At 42.7% G+C, this 24,818-nt stretch overlaps 1 protein-coding gene across 2 annotated transcripts in view; it reads left to right on the top strand.

The window, feature by feature from the left end:
- DPYD (dihydropyrimidine dehydrogenase) overlaps nt 1-24,818 on the top strand; it is a 368,160-nt gene that overhangs the window by 276,529 nt on the left and 66,813 nt on the right. For both annotated transcript variants that reach the window (XM_075098192.1, XM_075098193.1), the window contains one exon: nt 23,035-23,177. In XM_075098192.1, the coding sequence (XP_074954293.1) occupies nt 23,035-23,177 (143 nt within the window). The remainder of the gene's footprint in view (nt 1-23,034; nt 23,178-24,818) is intronic.

The raw sequence follows: 24,818 nt of genomic DNA, 5'->3' as shown, positions 1-24,818 counted from the left end.
TTTTCTCCTCTTCTCTTTACCCATAAATCCTCGGAAGCTCTCCCTTCAGTAGCATTGCCTGCTAGCATAGGGGTTGCTCGGGCTGAAAGGGTGGTTTTGCTTCAGAGAGTGAAAAGCAGAAGCTGCTGTGCTCGGGGCCCGCAGCGGCAGCGGGGACACGATTCCTCCCTTGGTGTCACGTAGGGCGACGTGCTCTGTCCTCTGCGCTCTGCCGAGGGGGCTGGCAGCGCGGCAAGGCTCTAGTCGCAAGGAATCACACCGGGTCGCGTCGCAAGGAAGTCACCCCTCTCGACGGACAGCCGTTCTTGTATGCTTTATAAATCCGCTGTGTCCACACGTCTCTTCCTACGGTGCGGGTTGCCTTCTCCGGGTGAGTGCAAACTCACTCCACGGAGTTTGATGAAGGTTTCCGCCAAAGAGCAAATAATGAAAGTATGTTAATGCCCTGTCCTAGCAGCAGCCTGACATTTTGACTTACAGTCTTCCCCTGTCCTCCACTCTGTGAAAATGTGCTCCTTCGTGGCCGTGTACTGAAGAAAGGTTTTCTGTGGACGGCTTCCCCTTGGCCTCCTCTTTCCTCCTCTTCTCATCTGCCTTCTGCAGCCCTATGCAGGGGGATTGTCATTTGTTTTTCCAGAAAAGAGAGAGACGTTGAAAAGGGAATTTCTTTTTAATTCCTTTTAAATTACTAAATGGCAGGTAGCTTCCTATGGTTTGTCTACAATACATAAAAAATAATTTAAAAAAAAGTCTATGAACATCATGAATGTTAACCTGAGATGTTTAGAGAACAGACTTATGCCTCTGTTTTTTTAAAACGTTTTTTTAAAAAAATCTTTCAAAGAAGGAGAGACTTAACGAGATTACTTTAAAATCCCCATTTAGCTTTGAGTTGTCACAGCCAGTGTTTTCTTCCCAGCCAGTGCTCGGGCGATGACCTTCCTGTTTCGATCTAATTTGATCAGCTGAAAATTGCTAAGCTGTAAGAGGCATTGCTGTTTCCTCCTTCCTACCCTCCCGTTTGTTGGGTGGTTTTGACAGGGAAGGATCCCAGTATCCCAGGTGGGTGTTTGACCACCAGACTGTAGGATTAGTCTCTCTCTCCTCTCCTCTTCCCTGCAAATATTGAATTATTAATACAAAGTGAAACAGCTCTCACAGGATACACGCTCATGCTAGCACAGCCTGCGGACCAGCACATGAGCCTGACTTGGGAGAGCCAGGTTTAAATCCCAGGTGTGAGCCTGGGGTCCCAGCTGGGTCCCCTGGATTCCCAGTTTACCCTCCTGTAATCTCTCTGGTTTTTCTCCACCTTCTACCTCTATCCCGGTGCCAGAAAATGCTTGCAGGAAAAATTTCACTTTAATTTTGACAAACTGTTGTTTTCTAGATAAAATTCATTTCTAATTGGCACCGTGGAGCCTCAGCTGAGCCCAAGGGCTGTGGTAGCCCTACGGGTTTCTGTGGCCCCGCTTCGTGAGAGGACATTGTGCTTAGAGGATCCCGGTCTTCATCCATTTTTTATAAGTTTCCAGGAACTGCCCATTACTCAAGAAGTGGAAACGTCCTAATGAAGCCTCCAAAATATGGCTGCGGAAATAAGCCCTTCTGATGGGAGAAGAATACTGAAATTAAGATAAGGCTTCCCAAACTGTGTAACTATCACGTATGTTTGCAGGGTTAGAGGCGCAGTTTGACTTTTAGGGGCTTTTAGAATTGACCCAGCTGTATTTCAGGTTTGAGAATATAGAATACTTGAGATTTTACCCCAGATTCTTCCTGTACGCATGCAGTGCTGAGTATTTGTTCCTTAAAAAGAAGCTAACGCTGGGGGGGGGTGGTTATCCTTTTATCCTTACGACGAATAATGACCTCTGGCTCTGAAAGAGATGTTTTGGTCTGTGTAAGTATAAATTATTTTGAAAACGGGTATTTTATAGGTAGTAGAATAAGATACCAGGTTTCCCAGAGAAATGTTAGTATACTGTCGGCAGGTACACGCTTCCCTAAGATATGTTTCCTTTAAATGTATTTTAAATTTTTTAGAAAATAAAGTTTTTTTCGTGAGCTTTCATACTGTGCTGCTACATTCCAGATGTGTTTTATAAAGCACAGCACATTGCAGCACAATAGGATATCCATTGCAGGCAAAATAGAGCAGAGCTTCTGTTTGAATTTCCATGGTTTTTTGTTCTTTGTCATCTGTTTGTTTCTTTGTTTTTGTCTGGAAGCCGGATCCTTAGGGGATAAATTTATAAAACCATACGCTGGACTTAGCAAAAATCTTCGTTTAAAAGCGAGTCTCTCTACAGTGCGCTCGCTAGGTAACCTTTTAATGCTTTGCTGCAAAAATATGGCAGTATTTTGCAGCAGTCGTTCAAACGCCTCGTGTCTATGTGCTGTTACCGCTGTATCCAGTTACTGCGTTCTGTAGTATTTTGGCGCTGTTTGCACATAGAATAGGTTGTGCAGCACGTTTGCATGTTTTCCACAACAGGAGAGATGCAGAAAGTTGGGTGTTATAACTTCCTAGCTGACCACGAGGGACGTCAGAAGGAATATGCCCGGATAGCAGATTCGGTCATTAGATGGGCGAACGTGTAATTGTTGGAAACCAGCAGAGACGGTTCATTTCAGTTACTTTCGAGGTAAGTTAGCGGAGCTGTCTCTTCTTACCAAAAACCCCACTGTCAGACAGCAATTGTGACTTTTAAGGGAACTCTTTGCGGGTATTACTTCATTAAATTAAAATGTATACGTTATATGAATAATTGACATTATTAATAGGGGCATATACTCTATAGATTCAACATATAACTCTAGATATTCATTATAATTCATACATACAATATATTGAGAGAGAAAAAATGGCAGTTATAATAATATGGGCTGCCTTTTAATTTTATGACACACCATTAAAAGCAAAGTGGGAAAAAAAAACCCCAGAAGCATTCACTTAATCACGGTTCTCTCGGTGACTGTGCAGTGTGGATTTTGGTCAACAGAACCGGATGAAAAGCTGCCCATCACTGGAAACAAAACAAAATGTATGTATGCATAGGCACTTCTGTTTAGTATAAATATTTACCGAGAGTTAAAGACCATTTACGTTAACATATATTTATAAAACAGCGGGGCTAGGAGTAAAAAACAAATACATGCCGCAGTACAATTTTAATTTCGTTTTATTATTTCCGTTAAGTGTAGCTCAGCTATTAAAAGCCCTTATTTGCATATATTATGTCAGGATTCACAAAGAGTCCTCTGTTTTCCGTGGTGTCCTTGCAGCGGTCTGATTTCTCTTAGCGTTCTGCCGTCACTGGTCTGTGCGGGAGAGATCAGAGCCCTAATAATAGATTTTTGACAGGGAGCTCGCCTGCTACCTGCCCTACACAAATCCTCACTGTTCATGTTTGCTTCATGGCAACAAAGCAGACAGAAGGAAAATGCCAAGCGCTGAGTTTGAGGCACAGCCCTGCCATAGCTTGACATTTCAGCAGAATAGCAGTTTATGAGATGCATAATTTTTCATCTGGGACTCAGCTGCCATTTTCATAGAAGCTTGCAGCTCATCGACTGACTGGAAGTAGGGCAAAGGTTTACGGCATAGATCAAGGTCTACATCCTTCCCATAGCTATTTAAAAATAAGTATTATTCTCCAGCTAAGGTCAGAGAACTAAGCATATTTTTCCCACTTCTAATGTTGGGGGTTTTTTTAGCCAATTTCTTTCCCACAAAGAAAACGCTTTGCACTTTTAGCACAGGTGCCGTTTGTAGTTGATTAAAAATGATCATAATTGATTTCATTCACCAAAAGATTAAACGAGTCCTGGAAAAAGAATGGAGCATGAGTCTTTGCACACCGCATTTGAACAAAGCTGTGTTTTCTTCCCCTCTTACTTTGAAAAAAGCTCATTCCGAGCTTGAAATGACTGAAAAGTCTTTACTCTTGAAGTGTAATTGGTTTGTGTTTTATTATTGTTGCAGATTGAATTTAAATTTCCACATTCACACGCATGTACTCGGGAAACAAATGCAGTGTAGGTACATGTGAGCGAGTGTTTAATTTAGAATTATACATCTCTGTGAGCCTCAGTAACAGTTCACCATGTCACAGCCTCATATAGAACAATGGTACAGTACATTGGATTAATTAAAGAAGCCTTGCAGAGAACTGAATTCTCAGTATGTCAAGATTTCAATTTTATGTTAAATATTTTCTAAAGGCCAGACCCTTAAATCTCAGGGGCTGTACCAAGCAGTGAGCTGTGAATTTAACCATAGGCTAACTGCTAATGATAAGGAAAAGAGTCCAAGTTGAGGCAGCTGTAATACAGTCATTGGATTAGGCTATCAATCACGCGGTTCCCTGAGGAACAGGGAAAGACGACAAAACAGTGAAAAGGGAAATTAGGAAGAGAGGGCATGACTAGAATGAGATTCTTCACCAAATGTATCTGTTAGTTGGCTGAATCCCCCAAGCATCAGACAGAAACGTCCAGCGTTGCTCTTAGACTAAAAGCCAAGTGTTTGTTCCAAACTCCTAGAAAACCATCAAATCATCGTTAACTGTTGCTGGTCTGTGCAGGGTTTTAGAAATGCAGTCGGCTGTATTCTCCTCCTGTAATTAGATTAGTCTCTAAACTAGTGTTGTTGAACACTCAGGATTCACTGTTTACATCAAAGCTCATATTGAATACGGCCAGCTGAAATAATTCATTTCCCAGATGAGTGGGTTTTTCTAATAAACAGATAACCGCTAAGCGATCGGGTCTTACCGATGGCTACCAAAGGCGAATGTCAGAAGGTGACTCAGATCAAATCGTAAATTCTACTTGGACGTAATATGGTAAAAATAGGAGAGGATGACTGTGGCCTGGCTTGCCGAAGCCCGGGTGAAAGAGCGCGTGGTTTTAATCTGGGTGCAGGTAGATAACGTGGGAAATCGGTTCGTGCGACAGCATAGATAAACGTGATTGAATAAGGAGCGCTCTTATAGTTAGCAACTTTAGAGGCGTAGTCTGATTAACAAAGAATGGAAATGAATAGAGAAAGTAAACCAGGAGTCAGAGCTTGTTAAAGCAGGCTGGTGGAGCGGGGTCTTGTATTTAAGGTCGGTTACAGTAATGGGCAGAGGTGAATGCAAACTATGACCTGCTGAGGAGGCGTCAGTCAGTCAGGAACAGAAAATTTCTCCTTCCGGTAATATCAGCAAGAATAAGCCCGTCGGTGTTGCCGTTGCCAGCACGAGTTGATTGTCTTCCGTGTCCGTCAGGTCTAGGGGAGAAGGTGTTTCTTTCTCTCACGATCACCTCTTCCAATTTCAAGCAAACGCTCCCAAAGAAAGGTCTCGGAATCTTTTTGTGTCATCTCTTTTGGAGATTATCTTGTTGAAAACCGATCTATTTCTATCATAAAAAACTTAGTACAATTCATTTTGGAAGTCATTTAAATATAACCGCCTTAAGTATCTTATGAATTATTTATTTGAAAAATACTTGGCATTTAAGTACTTTTCAGTTTATTCTAACACAGGAATTAAAATACTATCAAGAATTTCAAGTAGACATTAATTAAAATAATAAAAAATTGAGAAGTGCCCTGGTGAAGTCTACTGCTAGGTTTGTTTCCCATTAAGTCTCAGCGGCTCTCTCGATCTGATCTTGCTCACCTTTCTCGCCGGATAATCACGGTGAAGTCAAAATGTCTTTTGACTTCCGAGTGCAGCTTCAACGAGGACTAGAGACTGCGGTGGCATGCAGCATAACTCTCCAGCCTTTCATACATGTGAAAGGCTACTACTCACTACAAGAGTGCGGCTAAGCTGGGAGAATCGCATGCCTTAGGGTAGCCCAGCGGCTGCCCGGTGGCCGGTAGAAGGGTCACTGCCTCGCTGACTGGTCTCCAGCAATCACGCAAGTTGGAGCTGGGCCTAGCTTTCTGCTCTCGGTGTTGGAGGCAGCGCAGAAGTATGTGTTGTACAGAAGCACTGGTTCTACGGTCGAGGCTGGAGCACAAGGATGGTCATTTCAGGTGGTAGCGTTCGAGTTGGCCTGGAGGGCTGCAGAGCTTTGTTGCAGTGTTACGGGCGTGCTGGTTTCAAACCTGAGTAGAGGTTGTGAGAGTTTAGGGAGCTTCAGTATAGGAGGCAGAGGAAAGACCTGACGAAGGAAATAGGGTCCAAATTCATGTGAATACACGTCAGTGTTTCAACCTCCCTGCTGTTGATCACGCAGGGCCCATAACTGTCTTTTCTGCTGACTTGTTATTCCGTACCCGAATCAACAGCAGGGTTTGCGATACAGGTGGTACTTGAGAGTGATCAATGAGGCAACCGTCTTCTGTGGAAATTATAAACTGTGCCTGTCACTCACAGAGCAGAAGTCCTCATTGTAATTCCTCAAAAAAAAACCCAAACAAACCAGGAATCTGGCAGAGTTTGTAAACAATTCTGATTAAGAGTTGTACCAGCGGAGGTTAAAACCCCTGAGTACTGACCTATGTGTCTTAAGCATGTTCATTTTTTTTCCATATCTTACTTTGCATATTGATTTGCTCTAGTCACCAAGTGGCATATACTGGTTGTAGAGCCCATCTGTATTCAGTGGAGGACATATTCTCATCTCACCTGAAGAATAAACATGGTTTTACATTTACACACACACACAAAAAAAAAAGGAAATTACAATACATTTAACATCAGAACATGAGCTAACAAATAAATAGAAAAATGTCTTCTTTTTTAACGTGTGTTCGGATGGAGCTTTCTCCTCTTCTTCCTTCTCTCTGTGGGACAGCTGTGCTTGCAGGATAGGCCAACTGGCTACTGTCTTCCGCCGTCAGTCTGGGGGTACTACCACTGCTGACCGTACACCCCAACTTCTGTACCGCGCGCCAGCTCCTCCACCTGGTTCAGCAGCTTCGGTCGCCTCGGCAGCTTAGGCATCCGCGTGAGGATGTTGGGGCTCCCGCCGTTCTCGCTGCCTTCACTGGATCGATGTCGTATAGAAATGGGTCGGGAGGTGCCTTGAAGAGAAGGTTTCACAGTTCCATGAAACCGTCCTTGCTGAGGTCAGTCCAGCTGCAGGATATTTTGACAGTCAGAAATGAGGGTTTAGAAAAAAAAAAAAAAAAAAAAAAGAAATAATCCTTGGAACAGCTTTAAACCCAGGGCATTGTTTTACATCCATCAGCACCGAAAGGACAGACATACAGTTATTGCTGCTGTCCCGCTTCCATGCAGGAGAAGCCTTTGAAGGTTCCATCGCTGGTTAGCTATGATTTATGAACTCACCACAGCGAATACATCTTTATTCACCTAAATCCTGCTAACATTCTGTATTTTTTAGTATGCTGCTTGAATGATGAATAAATCCTAATGCCAACTTCACACATAAAATACAGGATGCAAAATATAGCAGATTTGTTTAACTGGGTAGATCCTGGGTTTGTATTTCACTGGGCATTACATCATCCCTGATGAGTTATTGCTAAAAGCATTTATAAAAGTGTTTCACAACCAACAGAACATTTTTTTTTTTTTTACCTTTCAAAAGAATGCAACTAATATATAGTAGTCAGCTAAAGGATCTGCATTTTAATGTGTCTTTTCATGCAAGGACGCCACTGTATAGAACGAGCCACACGGATACCCTGCTCACACACAGGTTATACAAAGGCGTCCTACGAAATCTTTTAGGAAACCTGCTGTAGTAATTCAGTTTTCCAATTCGGGATCAATTTGCAATTTCTGCATTGCCAGGTAATGGCAAATGTCTCCCCTGTTAACGTGCACTGTATAACCACCTTTACCAAGCCCCGTTTAAATCCCAAAAGACACTCATAGTCAGGGATTGAGCCACTATTGTTCGGGTTAAGTAAGAGCGGAGCGAGAACTGCTGAGCGCCGTGTCCTACTGTTTCCAAATGAGAAATCCATTGCGCGGCCGTGGCAGCTATGCAGAGAGGGTGTGTTTAACGACGTGAGATCTGTCCATAAAATGCACGGTACCCCACCTGACCCAGCACTGAGGTAAGGCTGGTGCTGTGAAGAGCTTTGTTACAGGCAGCTCAAGACGAGGAGAGAGCTGTGGGGTTTGTTGCAAGCAGGCGCGCCAGCGAAGACGTGGTTACCTGTGTTACGGTTGCGTCGGGCCACGTTTCGTTGCCCTGTCGAGTGATCTGTTGGTTTTCAAAAGCGGCTATGATTACTCCAGTCCACCTTTTGGCTGGGCTGAGCTTATCTTACTCCCTGTCAGTTATTGCTGTGCTTACACTGTTAATGCCACGTCAGCTGCCTGCCTATTGAGTACACCAGCTTTGGCAGTATTTTCACCCATTTTTGGATATATGCCCACTCAAGAGCTGCTTAGATTTTAGTAGGGACTACTCAGAGAAATCTTCTCCTTCTAGGCCCTGCTAAACTCCGTGCATCAGGAGCACTTGCAGAGAAGGTGTTGCCAGACCAGGCTTTTAAGAATCGGTTGCTTTTTCTTATAAATTGAGGGGTTTCTTCAGAACCTACCGAAGGTGGGATTTGAAGAATTCAGACCTCTAAGGAGGCTCTGATGGCAACTCATTTTCCCTAAGAAAGATTTTGAAAACGCCTGCTGTGTGGCACACTCTGGTTTATTGAAATAGCGAAGAGGTTGCTTGCGGCTTCATCGCTCATAAAAACACGTTAGAGCATCAGTCCATGGCAGGTATCCAGAGAGGGGGTAGACCCTGGCAGAGGCAGGGAAGTCACCCCAAGTCTTGCTCCATCATGTTGAGGAGCATTTTAGGAAGGAGCTCCCTCCTGCTGGGGACTGGATTGGATTGGATTTCTTTCCAGTCTTTATTTTTCTTTTCTTTCAGGCTCGCTATCAGCTCTGAGGTCATTCTCAGCTTACCATTAAAGTCAGATAGTGTGGGGTGGTAGAAGGGTCTTCAAAAATAAAAGAAGATTATCAATCTCTTACAATCTCTTTTCCAAAATTGGGCTTTTTCCAAAGCCGTCTCCAATGTCCTTTCCTATTTCTCTCTGTTTCTCATAAATGACATTCACTGAGCCAAAGGTTTGCCGGGCAGAGAAGGCAGGCTCTCTTCTGCCTGCGCTACCTGCATTGCCTTCCTGAGCTCCCGTTCCTACCAGGGCACCTCTGTGTCTGAGAGCCCTTCCAGGCTGTCCCCGAAGAGGCCGAGGGCTTGCTAAGGTCCAGCTGGTGATAGGCACGTGCTGTCGGGGGTCTCACGGGCAGCTGTGGCATCCCACGGACACGCTGACCAAGTGCAGCCAAGGGTTATCCCGCCGAACTCCAGGCACTTCCCTAGCAGGCTGTTAGGCTTCTGCCTCATCACTGTAAGGAGACGGGAATTCTCAGAGGTGGGTTCCTTTCTCGCTCCGTTGGCTGCATCAGAAATTTGAGGTTAGTATATTCCTAGTTTAGGTACCTCTGTCAAATGCCTCAGGTAGGGTGTGTGCCTACGTTTTGCGATGAAATTCCGGTGGTTAGGCAAGTAAATGATTCTTCTTTTTTTTGTTTTTTGTTCTGGCGCAGGTATAGACTTCTTTTTTGGAAACACAGATGTATTTGATTTTAGCCCGTTCCATTTTCTAATCTGATGTCACAGGAGAAAGTGATATTTGTATGCTTGACATTAAAGTATCTTCCAATCAATTAATGTAAAGCATCTGGTGTTTTTCTGTATTTTAATAAGCCCTAATAACAGCATTGCAATCCCTTAATGCTGTTTCTCACATTCTTGTTACAGTAGGTGTATGGCACACATTCTCTGGTTTAAAAAAGCTCAAAACAAATTTCGGGAATTTAATCTCACTGTTAGAAAAAGGATCACAGCAGCTGCTGTAGTATTTTGTATTTAAACTATTTTTTGTAGAGACTCGTGACATGCTCCCTGGGAGCTAAATATTGACAAGCATGCTCTGGCAAGCAAGATCAAGCTTGGTGAGTTAACACAGCTCAAGTCTCTGCATTGACACTGTAACCCAAGTCTGAAAACTATTATCCTACTCCATTTATTTTGGCTTTATAGGCGATACCGTCCACTTGAATTAGGGATTTCTACTGTATTTTTAATACTGTAACTGTGGATTCATATTTGATTTAGGAGCACAATACGTGCGAGGTTGCTTGTACATTTGTGTTTGACGGCGTCTTCGGTAACGTGTTGTGAATAGAATCACAAATGACAGCATAAAACCTTCCTGACTTCAAACCTTCAAAACAGAAGTAAACATTAAGTGTAAAGTAGTTTAAAAATCACATTTATCTTTTATGCTGTAGAACACACCATGTTCTAAAACTGTGTGCCTGTGAAAGCTGTTGATCAAAAGTGAAGCCTGGACATGTATTCATCGTGGGATATAATTTAGGAGATTAATTTTCATTTGTGTCCTGTAAGTTAAAAGAAAAACCCACGTTTTCTTCTAACTGTGAGTGCACCATGTTCATAATGCTTATAGTTTACTTTCTGAATTTCTGAATAAAGAACTTAAGCCTCTTTGGGCTTCTAGTAAATTTGGCATATACACTAAACTGATTACCAGATGCATTGTGCAACATATGGCATTGTACAGTCTTTGTGTGCTTCATAGTATTTTCTTAAATTACCAGCATTTGTTTTGATTCCAAAAATGCACTTGTCTCGGCTCTCTAGCGCTTTGGACTTAAATGCTGGCTTTTCAGTGCTGAACAGATGTGTTAGAGTTTCACATGGAACATTTACGCTTTTGTGAGTCTTCCTCTTTGAGCTTTCCATACACAGTATTATGTCAGCGATAGCTCATGCAAATGGGATCTCTTCGTTTTCATGTGTACATTGATTGCTTAAAATAACCTTCAGAATTCCTAATAGTTCTGCTTGACCAAGAAGAACAAGGAAGCAACCCACTTTTGCCCAAAGACACTGCCCGTAGCGCGAGTCAATCCTTTCAGATGTTTTATTTTCGATTAGAGAAGAACAGGAAGGAAGAACCACGTCATTCCTTTATGGGTGGCAGCAACAGTCGACAGTCCTGTATGCTCTGCAAACAGCCGTATTCCCATGCTTCAGGCCGTGGCTTGAGTGGGCATAAAAGTTCATCGTGAAAATGCACGGGATAAGGTGCCCAGGACATCAGTATGTAAGTTGCTTCTAAGAGGAGACTGCTTGAGTTGATTTAAAAAGCATCCCTCGAAAAAGGAATCCTTTAAATGAGCAAGGGTTTTGGAGGAAAGGGCAGTATGACATCCTGGGCCGAGGGCCAAGGGGGTTGTGACCAGGAGGGCTGGCTGCTGCCTCTTCTGCCCGGGTGGAACTGCTCTCCTCACACCCAGATTTCCAGGCCTCCCTTTGCACCCTTTCTCTTCTATGAGATAAAAATATTATACCTTTGTATAGCGTTTGGATAGCGTCTCCGCGAAGGGATTGTGCAAGTGCCAAATATTGCTGGTAGGTGTTTAGCAGCAGCGGCGTGTGTTCTGCTCGGTATTTTAAAATCAAGGCACACGTTGTGGGCCCCTGGCTTCCTGTTAATTGGCCTTTACTTTGATCACCAAAGACCAGTGAATGCAGTTTAGGAGTTGTGTTGCTATCATTTTTCTTCAGTGGAAGCCGAGGGGATGAGTAAGTACATAAATTAAGTCCCTTACCCTCTGAGCTGCCCTCATTGGATAACAATTAAAATGATCTGACAGAGCAATGCGCTAAATTCCCTCGCATCCCCTTACGTTGCTCTGAATACATCAAACAAATGAGTGTTTAGGCCTATTAATGCTGTTCTTTTTTTATTAATGCAAAAAGCAGAGTAATGATACAGGTGTGTAATTTCATCTCGAAACCAGCGTTGAGTTGTGGGGGCTGGTCACAAGCAGGACTGATACAACCACGTTTTAATTTCCAACCCTCGATAATATATCCAGAGCTACTAAAGGCCTCTGCAAATAAGGTTGGTGCTTCCTTTATGCCACAGATAGTTTACACAGCACGGACATGCTATTATTTTGGTTTCCATTGAGGCATTAACTCTTCAGCTTCCTGTACGCTCTCAGCTAAAGAAATGGCATGAAACTTCCTGTAATTGTGAAGGTTATTAAAAAGAGCAGAAGCAAAAGCCTTTCTTTAAAATTGTCATCCAAGGTCTTGGCTAAAGCCAAGGTATCAAATCTCTGTTGGAGTGGGGGAGTCCTTTTATTTTATGGAGAATGAAGTATTGTCATGCAAATCTCATTACGAAAATACCGAAGCGCAAGGAACAAAATATTTAGAAAAGTGTGTGCCTAGTTATAAAACCGTAATTAGAAGAAAGTGTTCTTGTGTAACAAGCACTGCACGCCTGTCATGCAGTGTTTTAATGTCTGCGGTAGTTATTAGCCGAGTATTTCCATTATTACCATTCTGTGAGCAACTGCCATTCTTGAAACTGATTGATGTTTAGGAATAAAGCACTTTTATTACATGTTGCCAGCTTCTGAGGGCCAATCTTATAACCTACCGTGCCTTCAAAGGAGTGATGATACCTCCTCTTTCTGGAACTAATCACATCTGAAGAAAGTGAAAGGGTGAAAACATTTTTTTTTTTTTTTTTTCCTGGAGAACTTTCATTGCATTTTACACTATTCTGCTACAAAATGATTATAGTGTTTTATCTGCCAAAGGTGACACTAGGGGAAGATAACTTTACAGGAAGAGAGATGTTTGAATATAGGCAACTAGCACTGTGCAGCGGCTTGGCTCGAGGCGGTGAATTTATTTGTGGGTTGATGAAACTGTGGTCTCAATTTTTCATTGTCTGGGTGCAAAAGAGGCTCCTGACAGGGTGAGCTGCTTGCAAAGCCTTCGGTAACATTTCATTAGTTTAATTTGTGAGTTTGTGCTTTGCCCAGACCAGCACACAGATCTGCAATTTCAGGGAAGAAAAAGTGCAAGAAAAAGAAAAGAGAACCCCCCGCCAAGCGTTTATCTTCTTAAGGCCACGCTGTCTTGCTAGGGCCTAGGAAATCTCTAATCATGCTCTGAGAGTTTTTCAAAGGAGGAAAGCTGTAAGAAAACATTGCAGGCAAGTTAGCGGTAAATATTGCTCAGAGGGGACTCGTAGTTTGTGGAGTTTTTGTGCATATTTTGTGCGTTATTTAATCTTCTTCATCCTCATCCTGCCTCTGTCCCTTAGAGTCTGATCTATAACAGCATAGTGCCCTTCGGCTCCAGCAGGAGCTGCCAGAGGTTGGGGGCTTCTAGTGCTTTCCTCCCAGAATAAGGCAGAGAAAGAAACTGATGCTGGTTTAACACTGGCAAATAACATAATGTCCGAGCTCAGCTCGTAGGAGCAAGTTCAGATGCTGGCACTAATCTAAACGCGCCAACATGAAGCTCCCAACGACTAGATTTGTACTTCAGACGCTGCCTAAAGTTGGAAAGCTTCTGCTCCAAAGGTCCTTCAGGTTCTGTATTAAAATAAATAAGGCAAGTCTTGGGAGCTGAAGAATCCTCCCAAGAAACTATTTGCAGCAGGACGGAGTGGGAACCCAGCTGTTCCCTCCTAACTCATAATTTGATCCCCAGATTATAACTGGTCCTGCAAAAATCACATCCCTTCCAGCCTTTGCTTTCGTTCACACGAGTCTCTGTCTGCCCAGATCACTCCACAGCTGCAAAGCGAAATTGTCGAAAGCCCCCATACGTTGCTTCTTTTCCCATCCCTACCCCGGCAGCAGCAGCTTGCCTTCCAAATACCTCAGCAGACTCCGGCGTGGCCCTTCTTCTTTCCAAATGATGATACGGCCCACCACCTTACAGACACATGCAGATCCCCATGAACAGGCAAGGTAGGTAGTTTCCATTTATTGCTGGGAGGAAAAAAGTGTCAAATAACTTCCTACTCATCCTATGGCAAGCAGATGAGTAGGGCTGTGTGCTTCAACTGCCTTAGGTATAGCTATCGGTTCTCCTACTCCTGGTTGTGTGAGCCTTGAGAAACGGGAAGTGTTGAAATAAATGGCTATGATACACATAGTGTTGAAATAAACATTTATTTTAACACATTGTATGTGATGAGCCATTTATTTTAACACTTTTCACTTGAAGTGTTGAAATAACAGGTTTTATCAGGGGACGTGTCATCTACTGTTTTATGTATATGTGAATATGGAAATACATCTACTGAGTGTGCGTGTGTATATATGCTCACACAGATCATATGGATATGTAATAATAATATGGTAGATGTGTGTGTAGCCACACGTTATTGCACAGGCAAATACAGTGTTTTCTGCTGAAACGGAGTCGTTTGCTTCACAAAAATTTTGTGTTCATGCCATTGTATTTTTAATATATTTTATGTATCTATAAATAGATCTAAATATATCCGTACATAAAATTGTGTATTACTAGGTCGTAGCAACCGGATGAGATAGATAACATAAAGAGATAGAATAAAATAGATAAACCTTAAAATAGGATAAGAGTGATACTGAGTTGTGTAAGGGGAGAAGGAAACACTTTGTCTGAGCTTTGGAGATTCGTAGATCTGGTTTCTTTAGTTTGCTGTACTTTCATAAGCTCTGCTTCCCTTTCTGTAACGGGCTTCTTAGACAAGTGGCTGTTGAACAGTACAAGGTCTGCTTCAGGTTTTGTAAATAACCTGAAAAGTCATTGTACTGCATTTTTCAGTAATGTTTTTATTTTTAAATACACTGTAGGAGCCTGGGCGCCCTGCTCAGCAGCCAGTCACCGCTCTTCAGTGTGTCCTTAGATATACTATTGCCTTTGTATGGTTAGAATTATGTGTGCGCTCGAGCACAGACACAGGCACGTAGACGCACACGCACGTCCCGCTTCCTGGCGCCGGGGTCGTGTTGACCATGGTACTTGTTGTTGTTAAGGAGGTTAAAACCAGCTCAAGCAAAGGTAGCGCTGCCGCTGAGGCTGACAGGGGCAAGGCTGCCTTTGAACAAATCTGTAAGCTTCTGGGTAAATAGCCACAAACACTTCTACTAGAGTTTGAGTTAAGCACATCTGTCTCTGCACCGAAATAAATGGGCAGCAAGACCTACCGTGTGTTAAAGTGAAGCACTCGCCTCGTTCGGAGGGAAGGATTGCCCAGCAAAATTTGGCAGGAGCTCGTTTGTCCCTCTGCGATGGCTCCAACTGTCTTGGCTGGTAACTGTGGGCGGTATTTCTTAGTTGGGCTGTCCCTTGGCTTTTATGCTGGTTTAAGTTGCTGGCTAAACCGCAACACACGTCTTTTTCCTTGTGTTACGTTGGGAGCCAACCAAAACCCACGTAAAGCACGGTGTGAGACGATCTCCAGCTTCAAGTCAAACCAACGTAGAAAGCACGAATGAAATTAAATAATAAGCATCTGATAAATTGCAACAGAAAATGCTTTGCTAGGTTTCATGCAGATGACCAGAAGTATCGATTTTTAGTGGATCTGTAGTGCCAGAGCAGGGGCACAGGCTGCCCAGAGAGGCTGTGGGGTCCCTTCCCTGGAGACATTCACCCCCCGCCTGGACGCGGCCCTGTGCCCCTGCTCTGGGGGTGCCTGCTCCAGCAGGGGGTGGGACGGGGTGAGCTCCAGAGGGCCCTGCCAACCCCCGCCAGTCTGGGGTTCTGGGATTCTAGTTTTCAGTGAGAGAATGGCTTTGTTAGAAAAAGTTTAACCAACTCTTGCAGCAACCGCAAAAGAATTTTCAGCTGTCCTCTTCATTTTTCCTACTGAAGTTCAATAAGAGTGAAAATTCCCCCACGTCTTCCTGGATAAATAATATTTACAGATAAGAAAAATTTACTTTTCCCCCTCTCTCTTTCCCTGTTTCTAACCTTTTTAATTGAGAGAAGTCTCTGATGACTGCTAAACATTTATTGGATGAGAACTCTGGTGATTTTATGAACTTTCAGCTGAAAGAGCAGAAGTAATCATTAGTATCCATTCAAAAATGGTAAAAATAAATCCTAAAAAGGACACCGATTTTTCTGTGTTTTTATGAAAACGCCACCATTTTTTTCTACTTGGGTACAATTTTCTTTTTTTAAGGAAACATGAAGTAAAATGGTTGCTTCTTTTTTCCAGTCACAGGTTGGACTCAAACCCATAGGTATCCCAAACAGGATCAAATGAGAAGTAAGCTTTGAAATAAAAAGGAAGGGGGAAAAAATCATCAGCGAAACGATTAACACACCATCAGTTTATCAGCCCTGAATGTCACAGATAGTCATGATACGCTAACCAAAATGAGTAGAACGCGGTCGGCGGGTTTCAAGAGCCAAAGAAGGCAAAGTGAGATAGAAATTGTTTCAAATCTGCAGAATCATTAACTTGAGAATAAAGTGTTGGGGTGAAGTCCTGGCTTCACTGTAGTCAGCAGAACCTTGGCCATTGATTTGGTAGTGTTGGCGCATCACCCTTCACAAATTATCAGTAAAATGAAGCACTAGGTAGCCGTTGCTTTGAAGACGTAGGCTAACTGTTGTAGAGACATCCCCTAAAACGAATATTCCCTCGAATGCTCCATTTGGTAAATGAATAATTAAAAGTTTCCGTTGGAAATAGCCAGAGCCTGAGGAAACAGCACATTATTAGTAGTGATTTGGGCAAATGGCTGTTAATGCATGAGTAGCAATGGACTGAAGGACTGACCAGGCTGTGAAATAGGTAGGGAGCAATGGAGAGAGTCTTCTCTGGATCCTGAGGAGTGTTGGGCTGTGCACCACTAAAGCTGTGGCAAGGACCATTCTGAACTTGCTCTTTGGGCGCTTCCTGTGTTTTTTAGCGCGCCGAATATCGTGTGTCCCATCTGGGGACCTCGTAACAGCTGTGGATACTCTTTCTCTCTAAACATGTCTATTCATTGGGGTTTCTTCTGCATATAAATGCATTCTCTGGCCATTTTGAAGGATGTGCCTGCTACGCTGTTTCATTAAACTGCCGCGTTATCGGGTAATTGTTTAAACATAATGCCATAGCACTATCAAAAGGAAAGGTGAACTAATGGCATTTGCAAATGTCAGGGATTATCTTAACACTTTTATTATAGTTTATAAAAAGTAGGTTCAGGGCATTCCATGGCAATTATTTCCACAGAAATTGGTTATTTAAATAAATTGCTAATTATCTGGATATGACAGTATTGAAAACCCTGCTAATGAGTTATTTGATAAGTGTAGCCTATGGTGGCCACCTACAGGTGGGAGAGAGAAAGAACATATAGAATAATTGCAGTCAGGAGGAGTGCCATGCAAAAGAAGTGTGTATAACCTGCGCATTTCCCTGGACCGTTTGCAAATGCAGATTTTATATATAGACACACACATATACAGTACTTTGATGACCAGTGCTAGGCAGCATAGACATTATGCAGAAAATGTCGCAGCAAAGAATTACGTTTTCTGTTTCTTTTCTGTTCCCCAAACTTTCTCACCGAGTTACTTCCTGCAGCATTGGATTGATCGTCTACTCTTGGATTGAACATTTGGAATGCCTGAACTTCCCCAGACCAGTTCCCTTGTGTAAAGCTTTTTCACCCAAGTCTGGTCTTTGCTGTCACTGGCTTCTTTTGTAATTAGCTTTATGAATTTTAACAGTCAGGGAGCTAACAATGTCAGCTGTCTTCCGAGAATGTATTTACAGAGGGATGGAGGGTGACGTTGCTTAGATTTTTGGGTTTTATTTTTTTAGCAGCACGGACGTTATCAGTAATTTATTAATCAAGAATAATGTATCGGCTAATTTTTCTTTGTAATATTTAGGCTCTGTGGTTTAAATCTGATATTAAATTTGTAAAGAAGAACAGCAGTGTAATATAATATAATGCAAATTAAAAATTAATTTTACTTTACAATGCACAGAATGGGGAGAATTATGACCCAAAATCATTTTTATTCCACCTAGTAACCATAGATACAAAAATTTGCTTTTAAGTCATCCACTAAGCCAAGGTACGAGAGTTTGCTTTCCTTTTCCATCTGTTTCTTTTGTGGATAGAGGGTTTGATAAATACCACTCAGACTGGTTCAAGATTCAGGCTCAGTATTTTCTGTCTCAGTTGATTCACCTCAGTTCTGTTGGCTGTTTTTGAATGGACCTGGATCATCTTTACCTAAAGGCCCGTTTAGAGCTGCTGCAATTATGTGTTAAAGTCTTCAGACTACCACGTTGGTGCAATATGTTGCAAGTGAGAATGTAGCCCAGTATTCAGGGCTTCCAAGACTGATTTTTTTCCCTATCGGTGGATCTCTGGCATCAAGAAGATCTGAATTGTTTCTGCAGGGAACGTCCAAAGCTCCTGGGTTGCTTGAAGCTTAACGCCAGGCTTCTCCTTGAAGAAGACATTAAGTTTGGCTCTCAAGCCTTGATCTAGTGAACATCTTTGGTGCTTGACAGGATCAAGTCCTCTGGGGACCCCACGGACTTACAATCTCGTAATACAACATAAGTCTTCTGGCATTGGTAAAGGGCTTTTTACTTCCTAAGAAAAAATAATCAATCAAACAAGTAAGTAGGTATAATACCTCTCATCAGTTTGTCATCAGTCTGCTATCCTCGGTGGACAAGGGCAGCTCTGCCTACCTGTGCTGATCAGGGAGAGGCATTCGATGGACGTACGTTCTGCTTCTCCTTCACGTTGCATTTTACCTGTTGGATTTCCTTGACTGCAGAACCTGAGAGTCATGAAAAAGTTGACTTTTTATTAACAAAAGAAAACAAAACAAAACAAAACAAAACAAACTACTTTGTTTTAATGCAAGAAAACGGTCAGGGACTTTTGCATCATATAATTATTTCATTCTTTAAGTCTTTATATAATAGCAAGTATTTGTTCCATAATTAATGAGAGACTTGAAAGAGTAGTTTCCAACACCGAGTAGCATGTCATCTCCACAAGGTGTTTTTCTCTCTGTCTTTCATTTTCCAATCTCACTCTCCTGCTTGCGGTCTGGATAAATGGACTTTGTTTATTAAATCCCATTATTTTACAGCAAGGTAAATGACAGCCACGTCTAGCATCTGGTAGCAGCTGTAATGCTGCTATCAAGAGGGTACCATATCAGCAGTTTCTGCAGCTACGGGTGCTTAACTAGTGGAATTACAGGCCCCAGCATGTCAAAGTATATGGTAGGTGCTTGTTTTTTAGCATATGAGCTGTCTCTCAAATGCGTGCTGGATTTGGACCTCAGCTCCTTAAATACCATTGGATTTATCAGACAACATTCTGCAAATTCCCACTACTACTTACAGCTCTCTTAAAATTTGGCATTAAATCTCCTTTATTTCAACCTTTTAAAAACTCCTTCTCCACAAATCTCTGTAATGGAATTTACTACCTTCCTGTGGTACTCATACGGAAACGCAAGAAAATAGAGACACTAGGTCAAATTCAGTGCTCATTTGCTCTTTTTTTATTATTTGCCCTTTCTTCTTTAATAGCTTGCCATCACTATTGTTTGTATTCTTTATTTTATTCTATCTTTGGCTTTAATCTGGAAGGTGGTGTCACCATTACATTAGGCAGTAGGATCCCTGCCACAAGTAAATCACACTGTATTCCGGACCAGCAGCTTTTATTGCAGAAGGGGAGGCTTCTGAACTGTTGATCAAGAAATGCACGGGAGGACGGCTGCACCTTCTGATGTATGTGCTTGTTCCGTATTCCGTAGACTGAAGAAAAAAACGCTGGGATGAATAGTGACACCTCAGTCAACCCTCTGATTGTCATTAGAGTCATTTATTTACTCTCATCAGAAGCACTCCTGAAATGTTTTTAAATTCATTTGGGTGAATTATAGATGACTGGAATACTTTTGCGATTGTACCAATTTATCACCAATTTACTAATCACCAAATGTAAGTAATAACTCGTGTTATGAATACCAAGCGCAGCTAGTACTAAAAAGTACCTATGTTCCATAATAAATTCTAAGTCTTATTGCCGTCTCTTCTAGGCTTCATCAAATGATATGCTTGATTTCTTTGGGCTGAATGAAGGCCTTTCTGATTGCCTATTGTGCTGAAACCTTAAATAAACTGACATTTGCTCCTTTTTCTCTACTGACCATTGTACAGAGACAGTCATTTAAGTGAGAAGGTGGCTAATTTAATGAGACTGAAGAAAGGAACAATTATATTCTGGAAATATTTTCTTCTGGAACTCTTTACTACAAGACATCATTAAGGTCAAGGGTCTACAAGGCTTAAAGACTGACTGAACACAAACTCTCAGAGTTACATGGGGGTTAAAAGAATATAAACCTTCACGCCTCAAGGAAGATGCCAGTTTTTAACTCGTGCAGATTGGGAAGAAATTTCCCTCTAGCCACATGATTTCAGAGTTGCCAGGGTCTGTATTCTTTCGCCTTTCTAAAAAATAACTGCCTAGTCACAGTGAGATTCTGGAGCAGCTGTGTCAGTGCCTGAAAGCAACGTAGCAATTCTGACGCTTACCTGTAGCCTCAATTTTAAACACTGAATATCTGAAGAATTGCATGAACGAGTGTTTTTCGATGAGATTATTTGCAGTGGTTTTGGCTGGGTAGCGTATGTCTTGGCATGTAATGCCCTCCGAAAGGCTTTATAAATAAATCCGTGACAGCAAACAGCATGGTTCCATTTTGTTTTTTGTCTCAAGTCTTCCTCTAAGACTGGACCGTCAATTCAGTCATAATATTTGCTCTTTGGACGCTAGCAGTCATCTTCTTTCAGAGAATCATTCTGTTCCTTTCAAACATGTTCCAATCGATCTAGCTCAAATGACGGCAAATAGTCGTCAGTGTCCTGTGGAAAGCTCCCACTCAGCTCCAGCTCCTTCCTGGGATCCGTTCTGGTGCGATCTCAGACTCTTTAAGGCAGTTTCAGTCAGATTTCGAATTTTTATGAACGAGGCTCTGGTTTTCACCAAAACACACCGGTAGGACATCTTGGGTTAGGCTGCCCATTTATCCAAATGAAAGTTTACGCGCTGAAAGCATTCTGTGTCTATGCCACCTCTGTTAAACCAGCGAGGAGTATCTGTGTAAAGCCTGTGAGCAGGCCTGATCCCTAACACGGGCATGGAAGAACATCCGGGGTGTCTTGATGGCGGGTGGAAGAGTCTGATCAGAGAGCGGGTCTTCTGGGCTTTGCTGAGGGGCAGAGATCAGTTATTGAAGAAGGAGGAGGTGTTGTATTAAGTATATAATGAGAAGGCGTCTATCCTGAGGCAGCGGCAGTTGTCGTCGCCCGAGAAGATAATTTTGTGCTGAATCCAGAGCAGGTGTCAATAGAGACTGCTTAGCTGAGCTTTTGGGTGCGAATGTGTTTAACACTGATGGGCCAGGGTCTCCTGTGAATTCAGTGCTGTCTGTCAGGGTTACAGTGAGGGGCAGTGGTATGTTGTAAAAGGCAATGTGAGCTGAAGGCAGAGTACTTTTAACGGTTTGGACAAACCAGATTTCAGTTTTCTGTAATGGAAAATTACCTTGAAAAAACAGCTGCCTGACAAAGTGACAGTGCAGCTGTCCTATTTAAAGCAAAACATGACAGGTCTTGTGACCTGAACTTGTGTGGGATCATTCTCTTCATTGACCTTTCCAGCTAGACCGGGGAGGTCTTAGCTGATGCACAAGCAAGGCAGAGGCTCTTTCTAGCGAGCAGAATCCTGAGCCGACAGTAGGTCCTTCATGGAGACCGGTAAAACTCTGCTCAGTGACCCCCCAGCTCTGACGGGGACGCTGGAGGGAGGGTAGGTGCTGGGCTCAGCGAGACAGGGCCACTTGAAAAAAGCAACTTATCCTTTACTAAAGACCATCTTGGGTTAAAAACCCAGCCAGCAGACTGCAGTACTTCTGTCTCAGAAAGCGTAGGGGAAGAATGGCAACACAGCGTGTTTGGGTTGAAGGCGTTTTGTCTGAAGGAGGTGAGGATGTTGGTCGGGCATCTGAGCAGAGCTGTGGCGATGCAGCGGCTGCTGTTCCCGCATGGGCTCTATTCCCGCACTTCCTAATGGCAGTTTCTTCTCCCTGTTGCTTTGTTGATGGCATTGGTTTTATTTCTTTCTTCCCTTTTTGTTATTTGCTCTTGCAGAAGGTCAAAGCTTTAAAGGTTATGAAAATACCCACGGAGAGTGCTCAGAAGTATTTCATGTCACGGTATTTCCCCAAGTTATCTAATACAGTGAAAAAAAAAAAAAATAAAGTCCTAGCACTCCCTTGCATAGGGAAATTTTAAGAAGACAGGAGTTATCTAGGGAAATCACAACTAGCCTAAAAAATAAATAACTGAAAGTGTCAGCTGCCTATGCTATCCATCATTTAATGAGCAGCATCTGTATGCATATTTTAAATACTTGCATACCATCAGTGGGATGCAGCCAAAGCAGATGCACTGCGGACGCAGCGTATTGAGACTTTAATCATTCCTCTAACTGTAGCAAGGAGCTGTCTGACTCAACCTCTGTATCCCATTTGAAAACGCAAGCTCCAGTCTTGGAGGTACAACCATAAATGAATATACTTAATTCTTTTGAGCTTCTGGTCATCGTGCTAATAGTTAAAAGGGGCTTACTTAAAGGGTTATCTGAATCTACAATGGTCCAAAGGGAAAACATATTAAATAATATATAAAACATCAAGTGCAGTGAAATGGCGCTTTTAAACAGTTTTTAGTCAGATGTAAATAAATAAGATGTTCCTTCTTACTTGGACGACGTCTACGTTCAGAAAAGCAACCTGATTCTTTATGTCGAAACAAAAATCTCTTTGTCTGCAGTGTCGCGTAAGGTAAAGTATTGCTTTCTCTCTCAGACGTTGTTTGTCTTTGTTTTGAGCAGCACCTAAAATGCTCAAGCCAGCTTTGCAAGGTTGATCCAAACGTTTCTGCGATTTTCTTTATTTTGGCAAAATTCATAATACTTTACAAGTATTGATGCGACTTGAAACCCACTTGGTGTCAATTGATAAATGAATATAACCTCTGCGTCTCAGAATTAGACGTTAGTTGCTGATGTTCCTACCATGAGGGGTGTGCACATCACATCAGGGTGTGTTCCGATGTTGCTAACCAAATGTTCTGGTTTTCCGTAGGAAATGCTATTAGGCCCATCGCCCTCCGCGCGGTGTCGGCCATAGCCCGTGCTCTCCCAGGATTTCCCATCTTAGCGACCGGAGGCATCGATTCTGCTGAAAGCGGGCTCCAGTTTCTGCACAGTGGGGCTTCTGTTCTACAGGTACCTTTTCTTCCTTTATAAAATAAAAATAACTGTAATTAAACCATAATGTATCTTCCTCTCGGACATTAGGATAGTGGATTAGGATTCCTTTCGTACCATTGAAAGGAATTTTCGTGTTCTTAGCTTCGTGCTTCTTGCTAAGAGACATTCACTTCAGATGGAGGAGGAGGAGGACTTGCCAGAAGACGACTCTGGGTGTCACAATACCAATCTGGGAAAAGGCTTGCCATGCATACGTTAGCACTTTTTTTCTCTGACCTAGAGAATTTAAACTTTAAGCACCTCTCCCTTGTCATACAAGGTTGACATAGAGTTAAGCTTGAGATATCTTCCTTTATTCTTGGTTTTGGTCTTCTGCAAAGAGCCTTTTCAAGGGGAGAGGGATTTCAAAGAGCACTACTTTGGTCCCACTGGGAGCCAGTTTGAAATAACTCTTGTTTCCCCAGGCATCAGTGTCCCTTAAGCATGTTTATTGGAACAGGAGGTGCAGAGCTGTACCTCCTGCATACGGTGCCGGCATCGCAGCCCATCCCATTGGAGCGAGGTGTAGGGCTGCATGCAGCCGTTGAGGCTGCTTACACGGCCTGACGGGTTGTTTGGAGGTCCTGCCTGGGCTGGCATGGTTAGTCAGTCCCTGTTGTGGAAGGAAGCCTTGGTGGCCTCTTACTACAGGCCTCTTATTAACTGGCTGGAAGTGAGCCCCTTATCTGCTCTACTGGGCATGTCAGGGCATCACTGCAGCATGTTCATTAGAATGGCTGATAAGGAGCAGGTGGTGGTTATGTTATATTATTCCCTTATATATTGTTGCATTCTGGTAGATACTCATCCCCTTTATCTGTAGCTCCCATCACAGCCAACAGCGGCCGTGGATCCTGTGGATATCAGCTTTGTGTCACTCCGTGGGATGACTGGAGTGGTTTCATTCCCACAGTTCGCTTTGACATTCAAATTCGGTGCAGTGTGACCATCCTTTCTGCGCAGCTACGGCGACTGCTGGCATTAGTCATTTGTCTGCTGCGTTTCGGGGGGGGAAAAAAATAGGCATAGGCCAACTCAGTGGTTTGGTGTGGTTGGGGTTTTCGTTGCACGTCAAAGTTAGCGTCTCTGGGAGTTGAAGTAGAAGGCTACAGACTTACTATGGTCCTTAGGTTTGTTAATACTATTTCCTTTTTTAGGTTGTATTAGAATGCTTCAACCTCTTCCCGTGGACAGACACAAGCTCTGCCTTTCTTAGTGGTCTGAGAGCTTCTTCCATATAAACACTAAGTAACGGTACGAGTTACAGAGCAGCATTTGTCTACAAAAAAATAGGATCGTCAAGGGAATGTTTTCAGTGCTATAGATGCATTTAATTCACTATTGCTGATAGAGCTGCAGTTTTGGTGGCTTTGCCTTTAACAATATTACGTGATCTGGACTACACAGAGTGGAACGGTTTTTCTGTTCTACGTCTGCTGTGTCTGTTTCTGGGTGACTAAAAATGAAGGTTTTTTAATGTCGTTTATGCACTTTTCCTGTATAGAGACTGTGTAGCTGTTTATTTTTTATTATTTCTTTCATTTTCGTGTTGGTTTGCCAACGGTAATGGGAAATCCTGAAATATAATTTAATGCAGACATCCCAGTGAGTGCTCAA

The sequence above is a fragment of the Phalacrocorax aristotelis genome, chromosome 6 (genome assembly GCF_949628215.1).
Source record: "Phalacrocorax aristotelis chromosome 6, bGulAri2.1, whole genome shotgun sequence".
NCBI classification, from domain to species: domain Eukaryota; kingdom Metazoa; phylum Chordata; class Aves; order Suliformes; family Phalacrocoracidae; genus Phalacrocorax; species Phalacrocorax aristotelis.
This window is presented reverse-complemented; position numbering and strand designations above follow the sequence as displayed.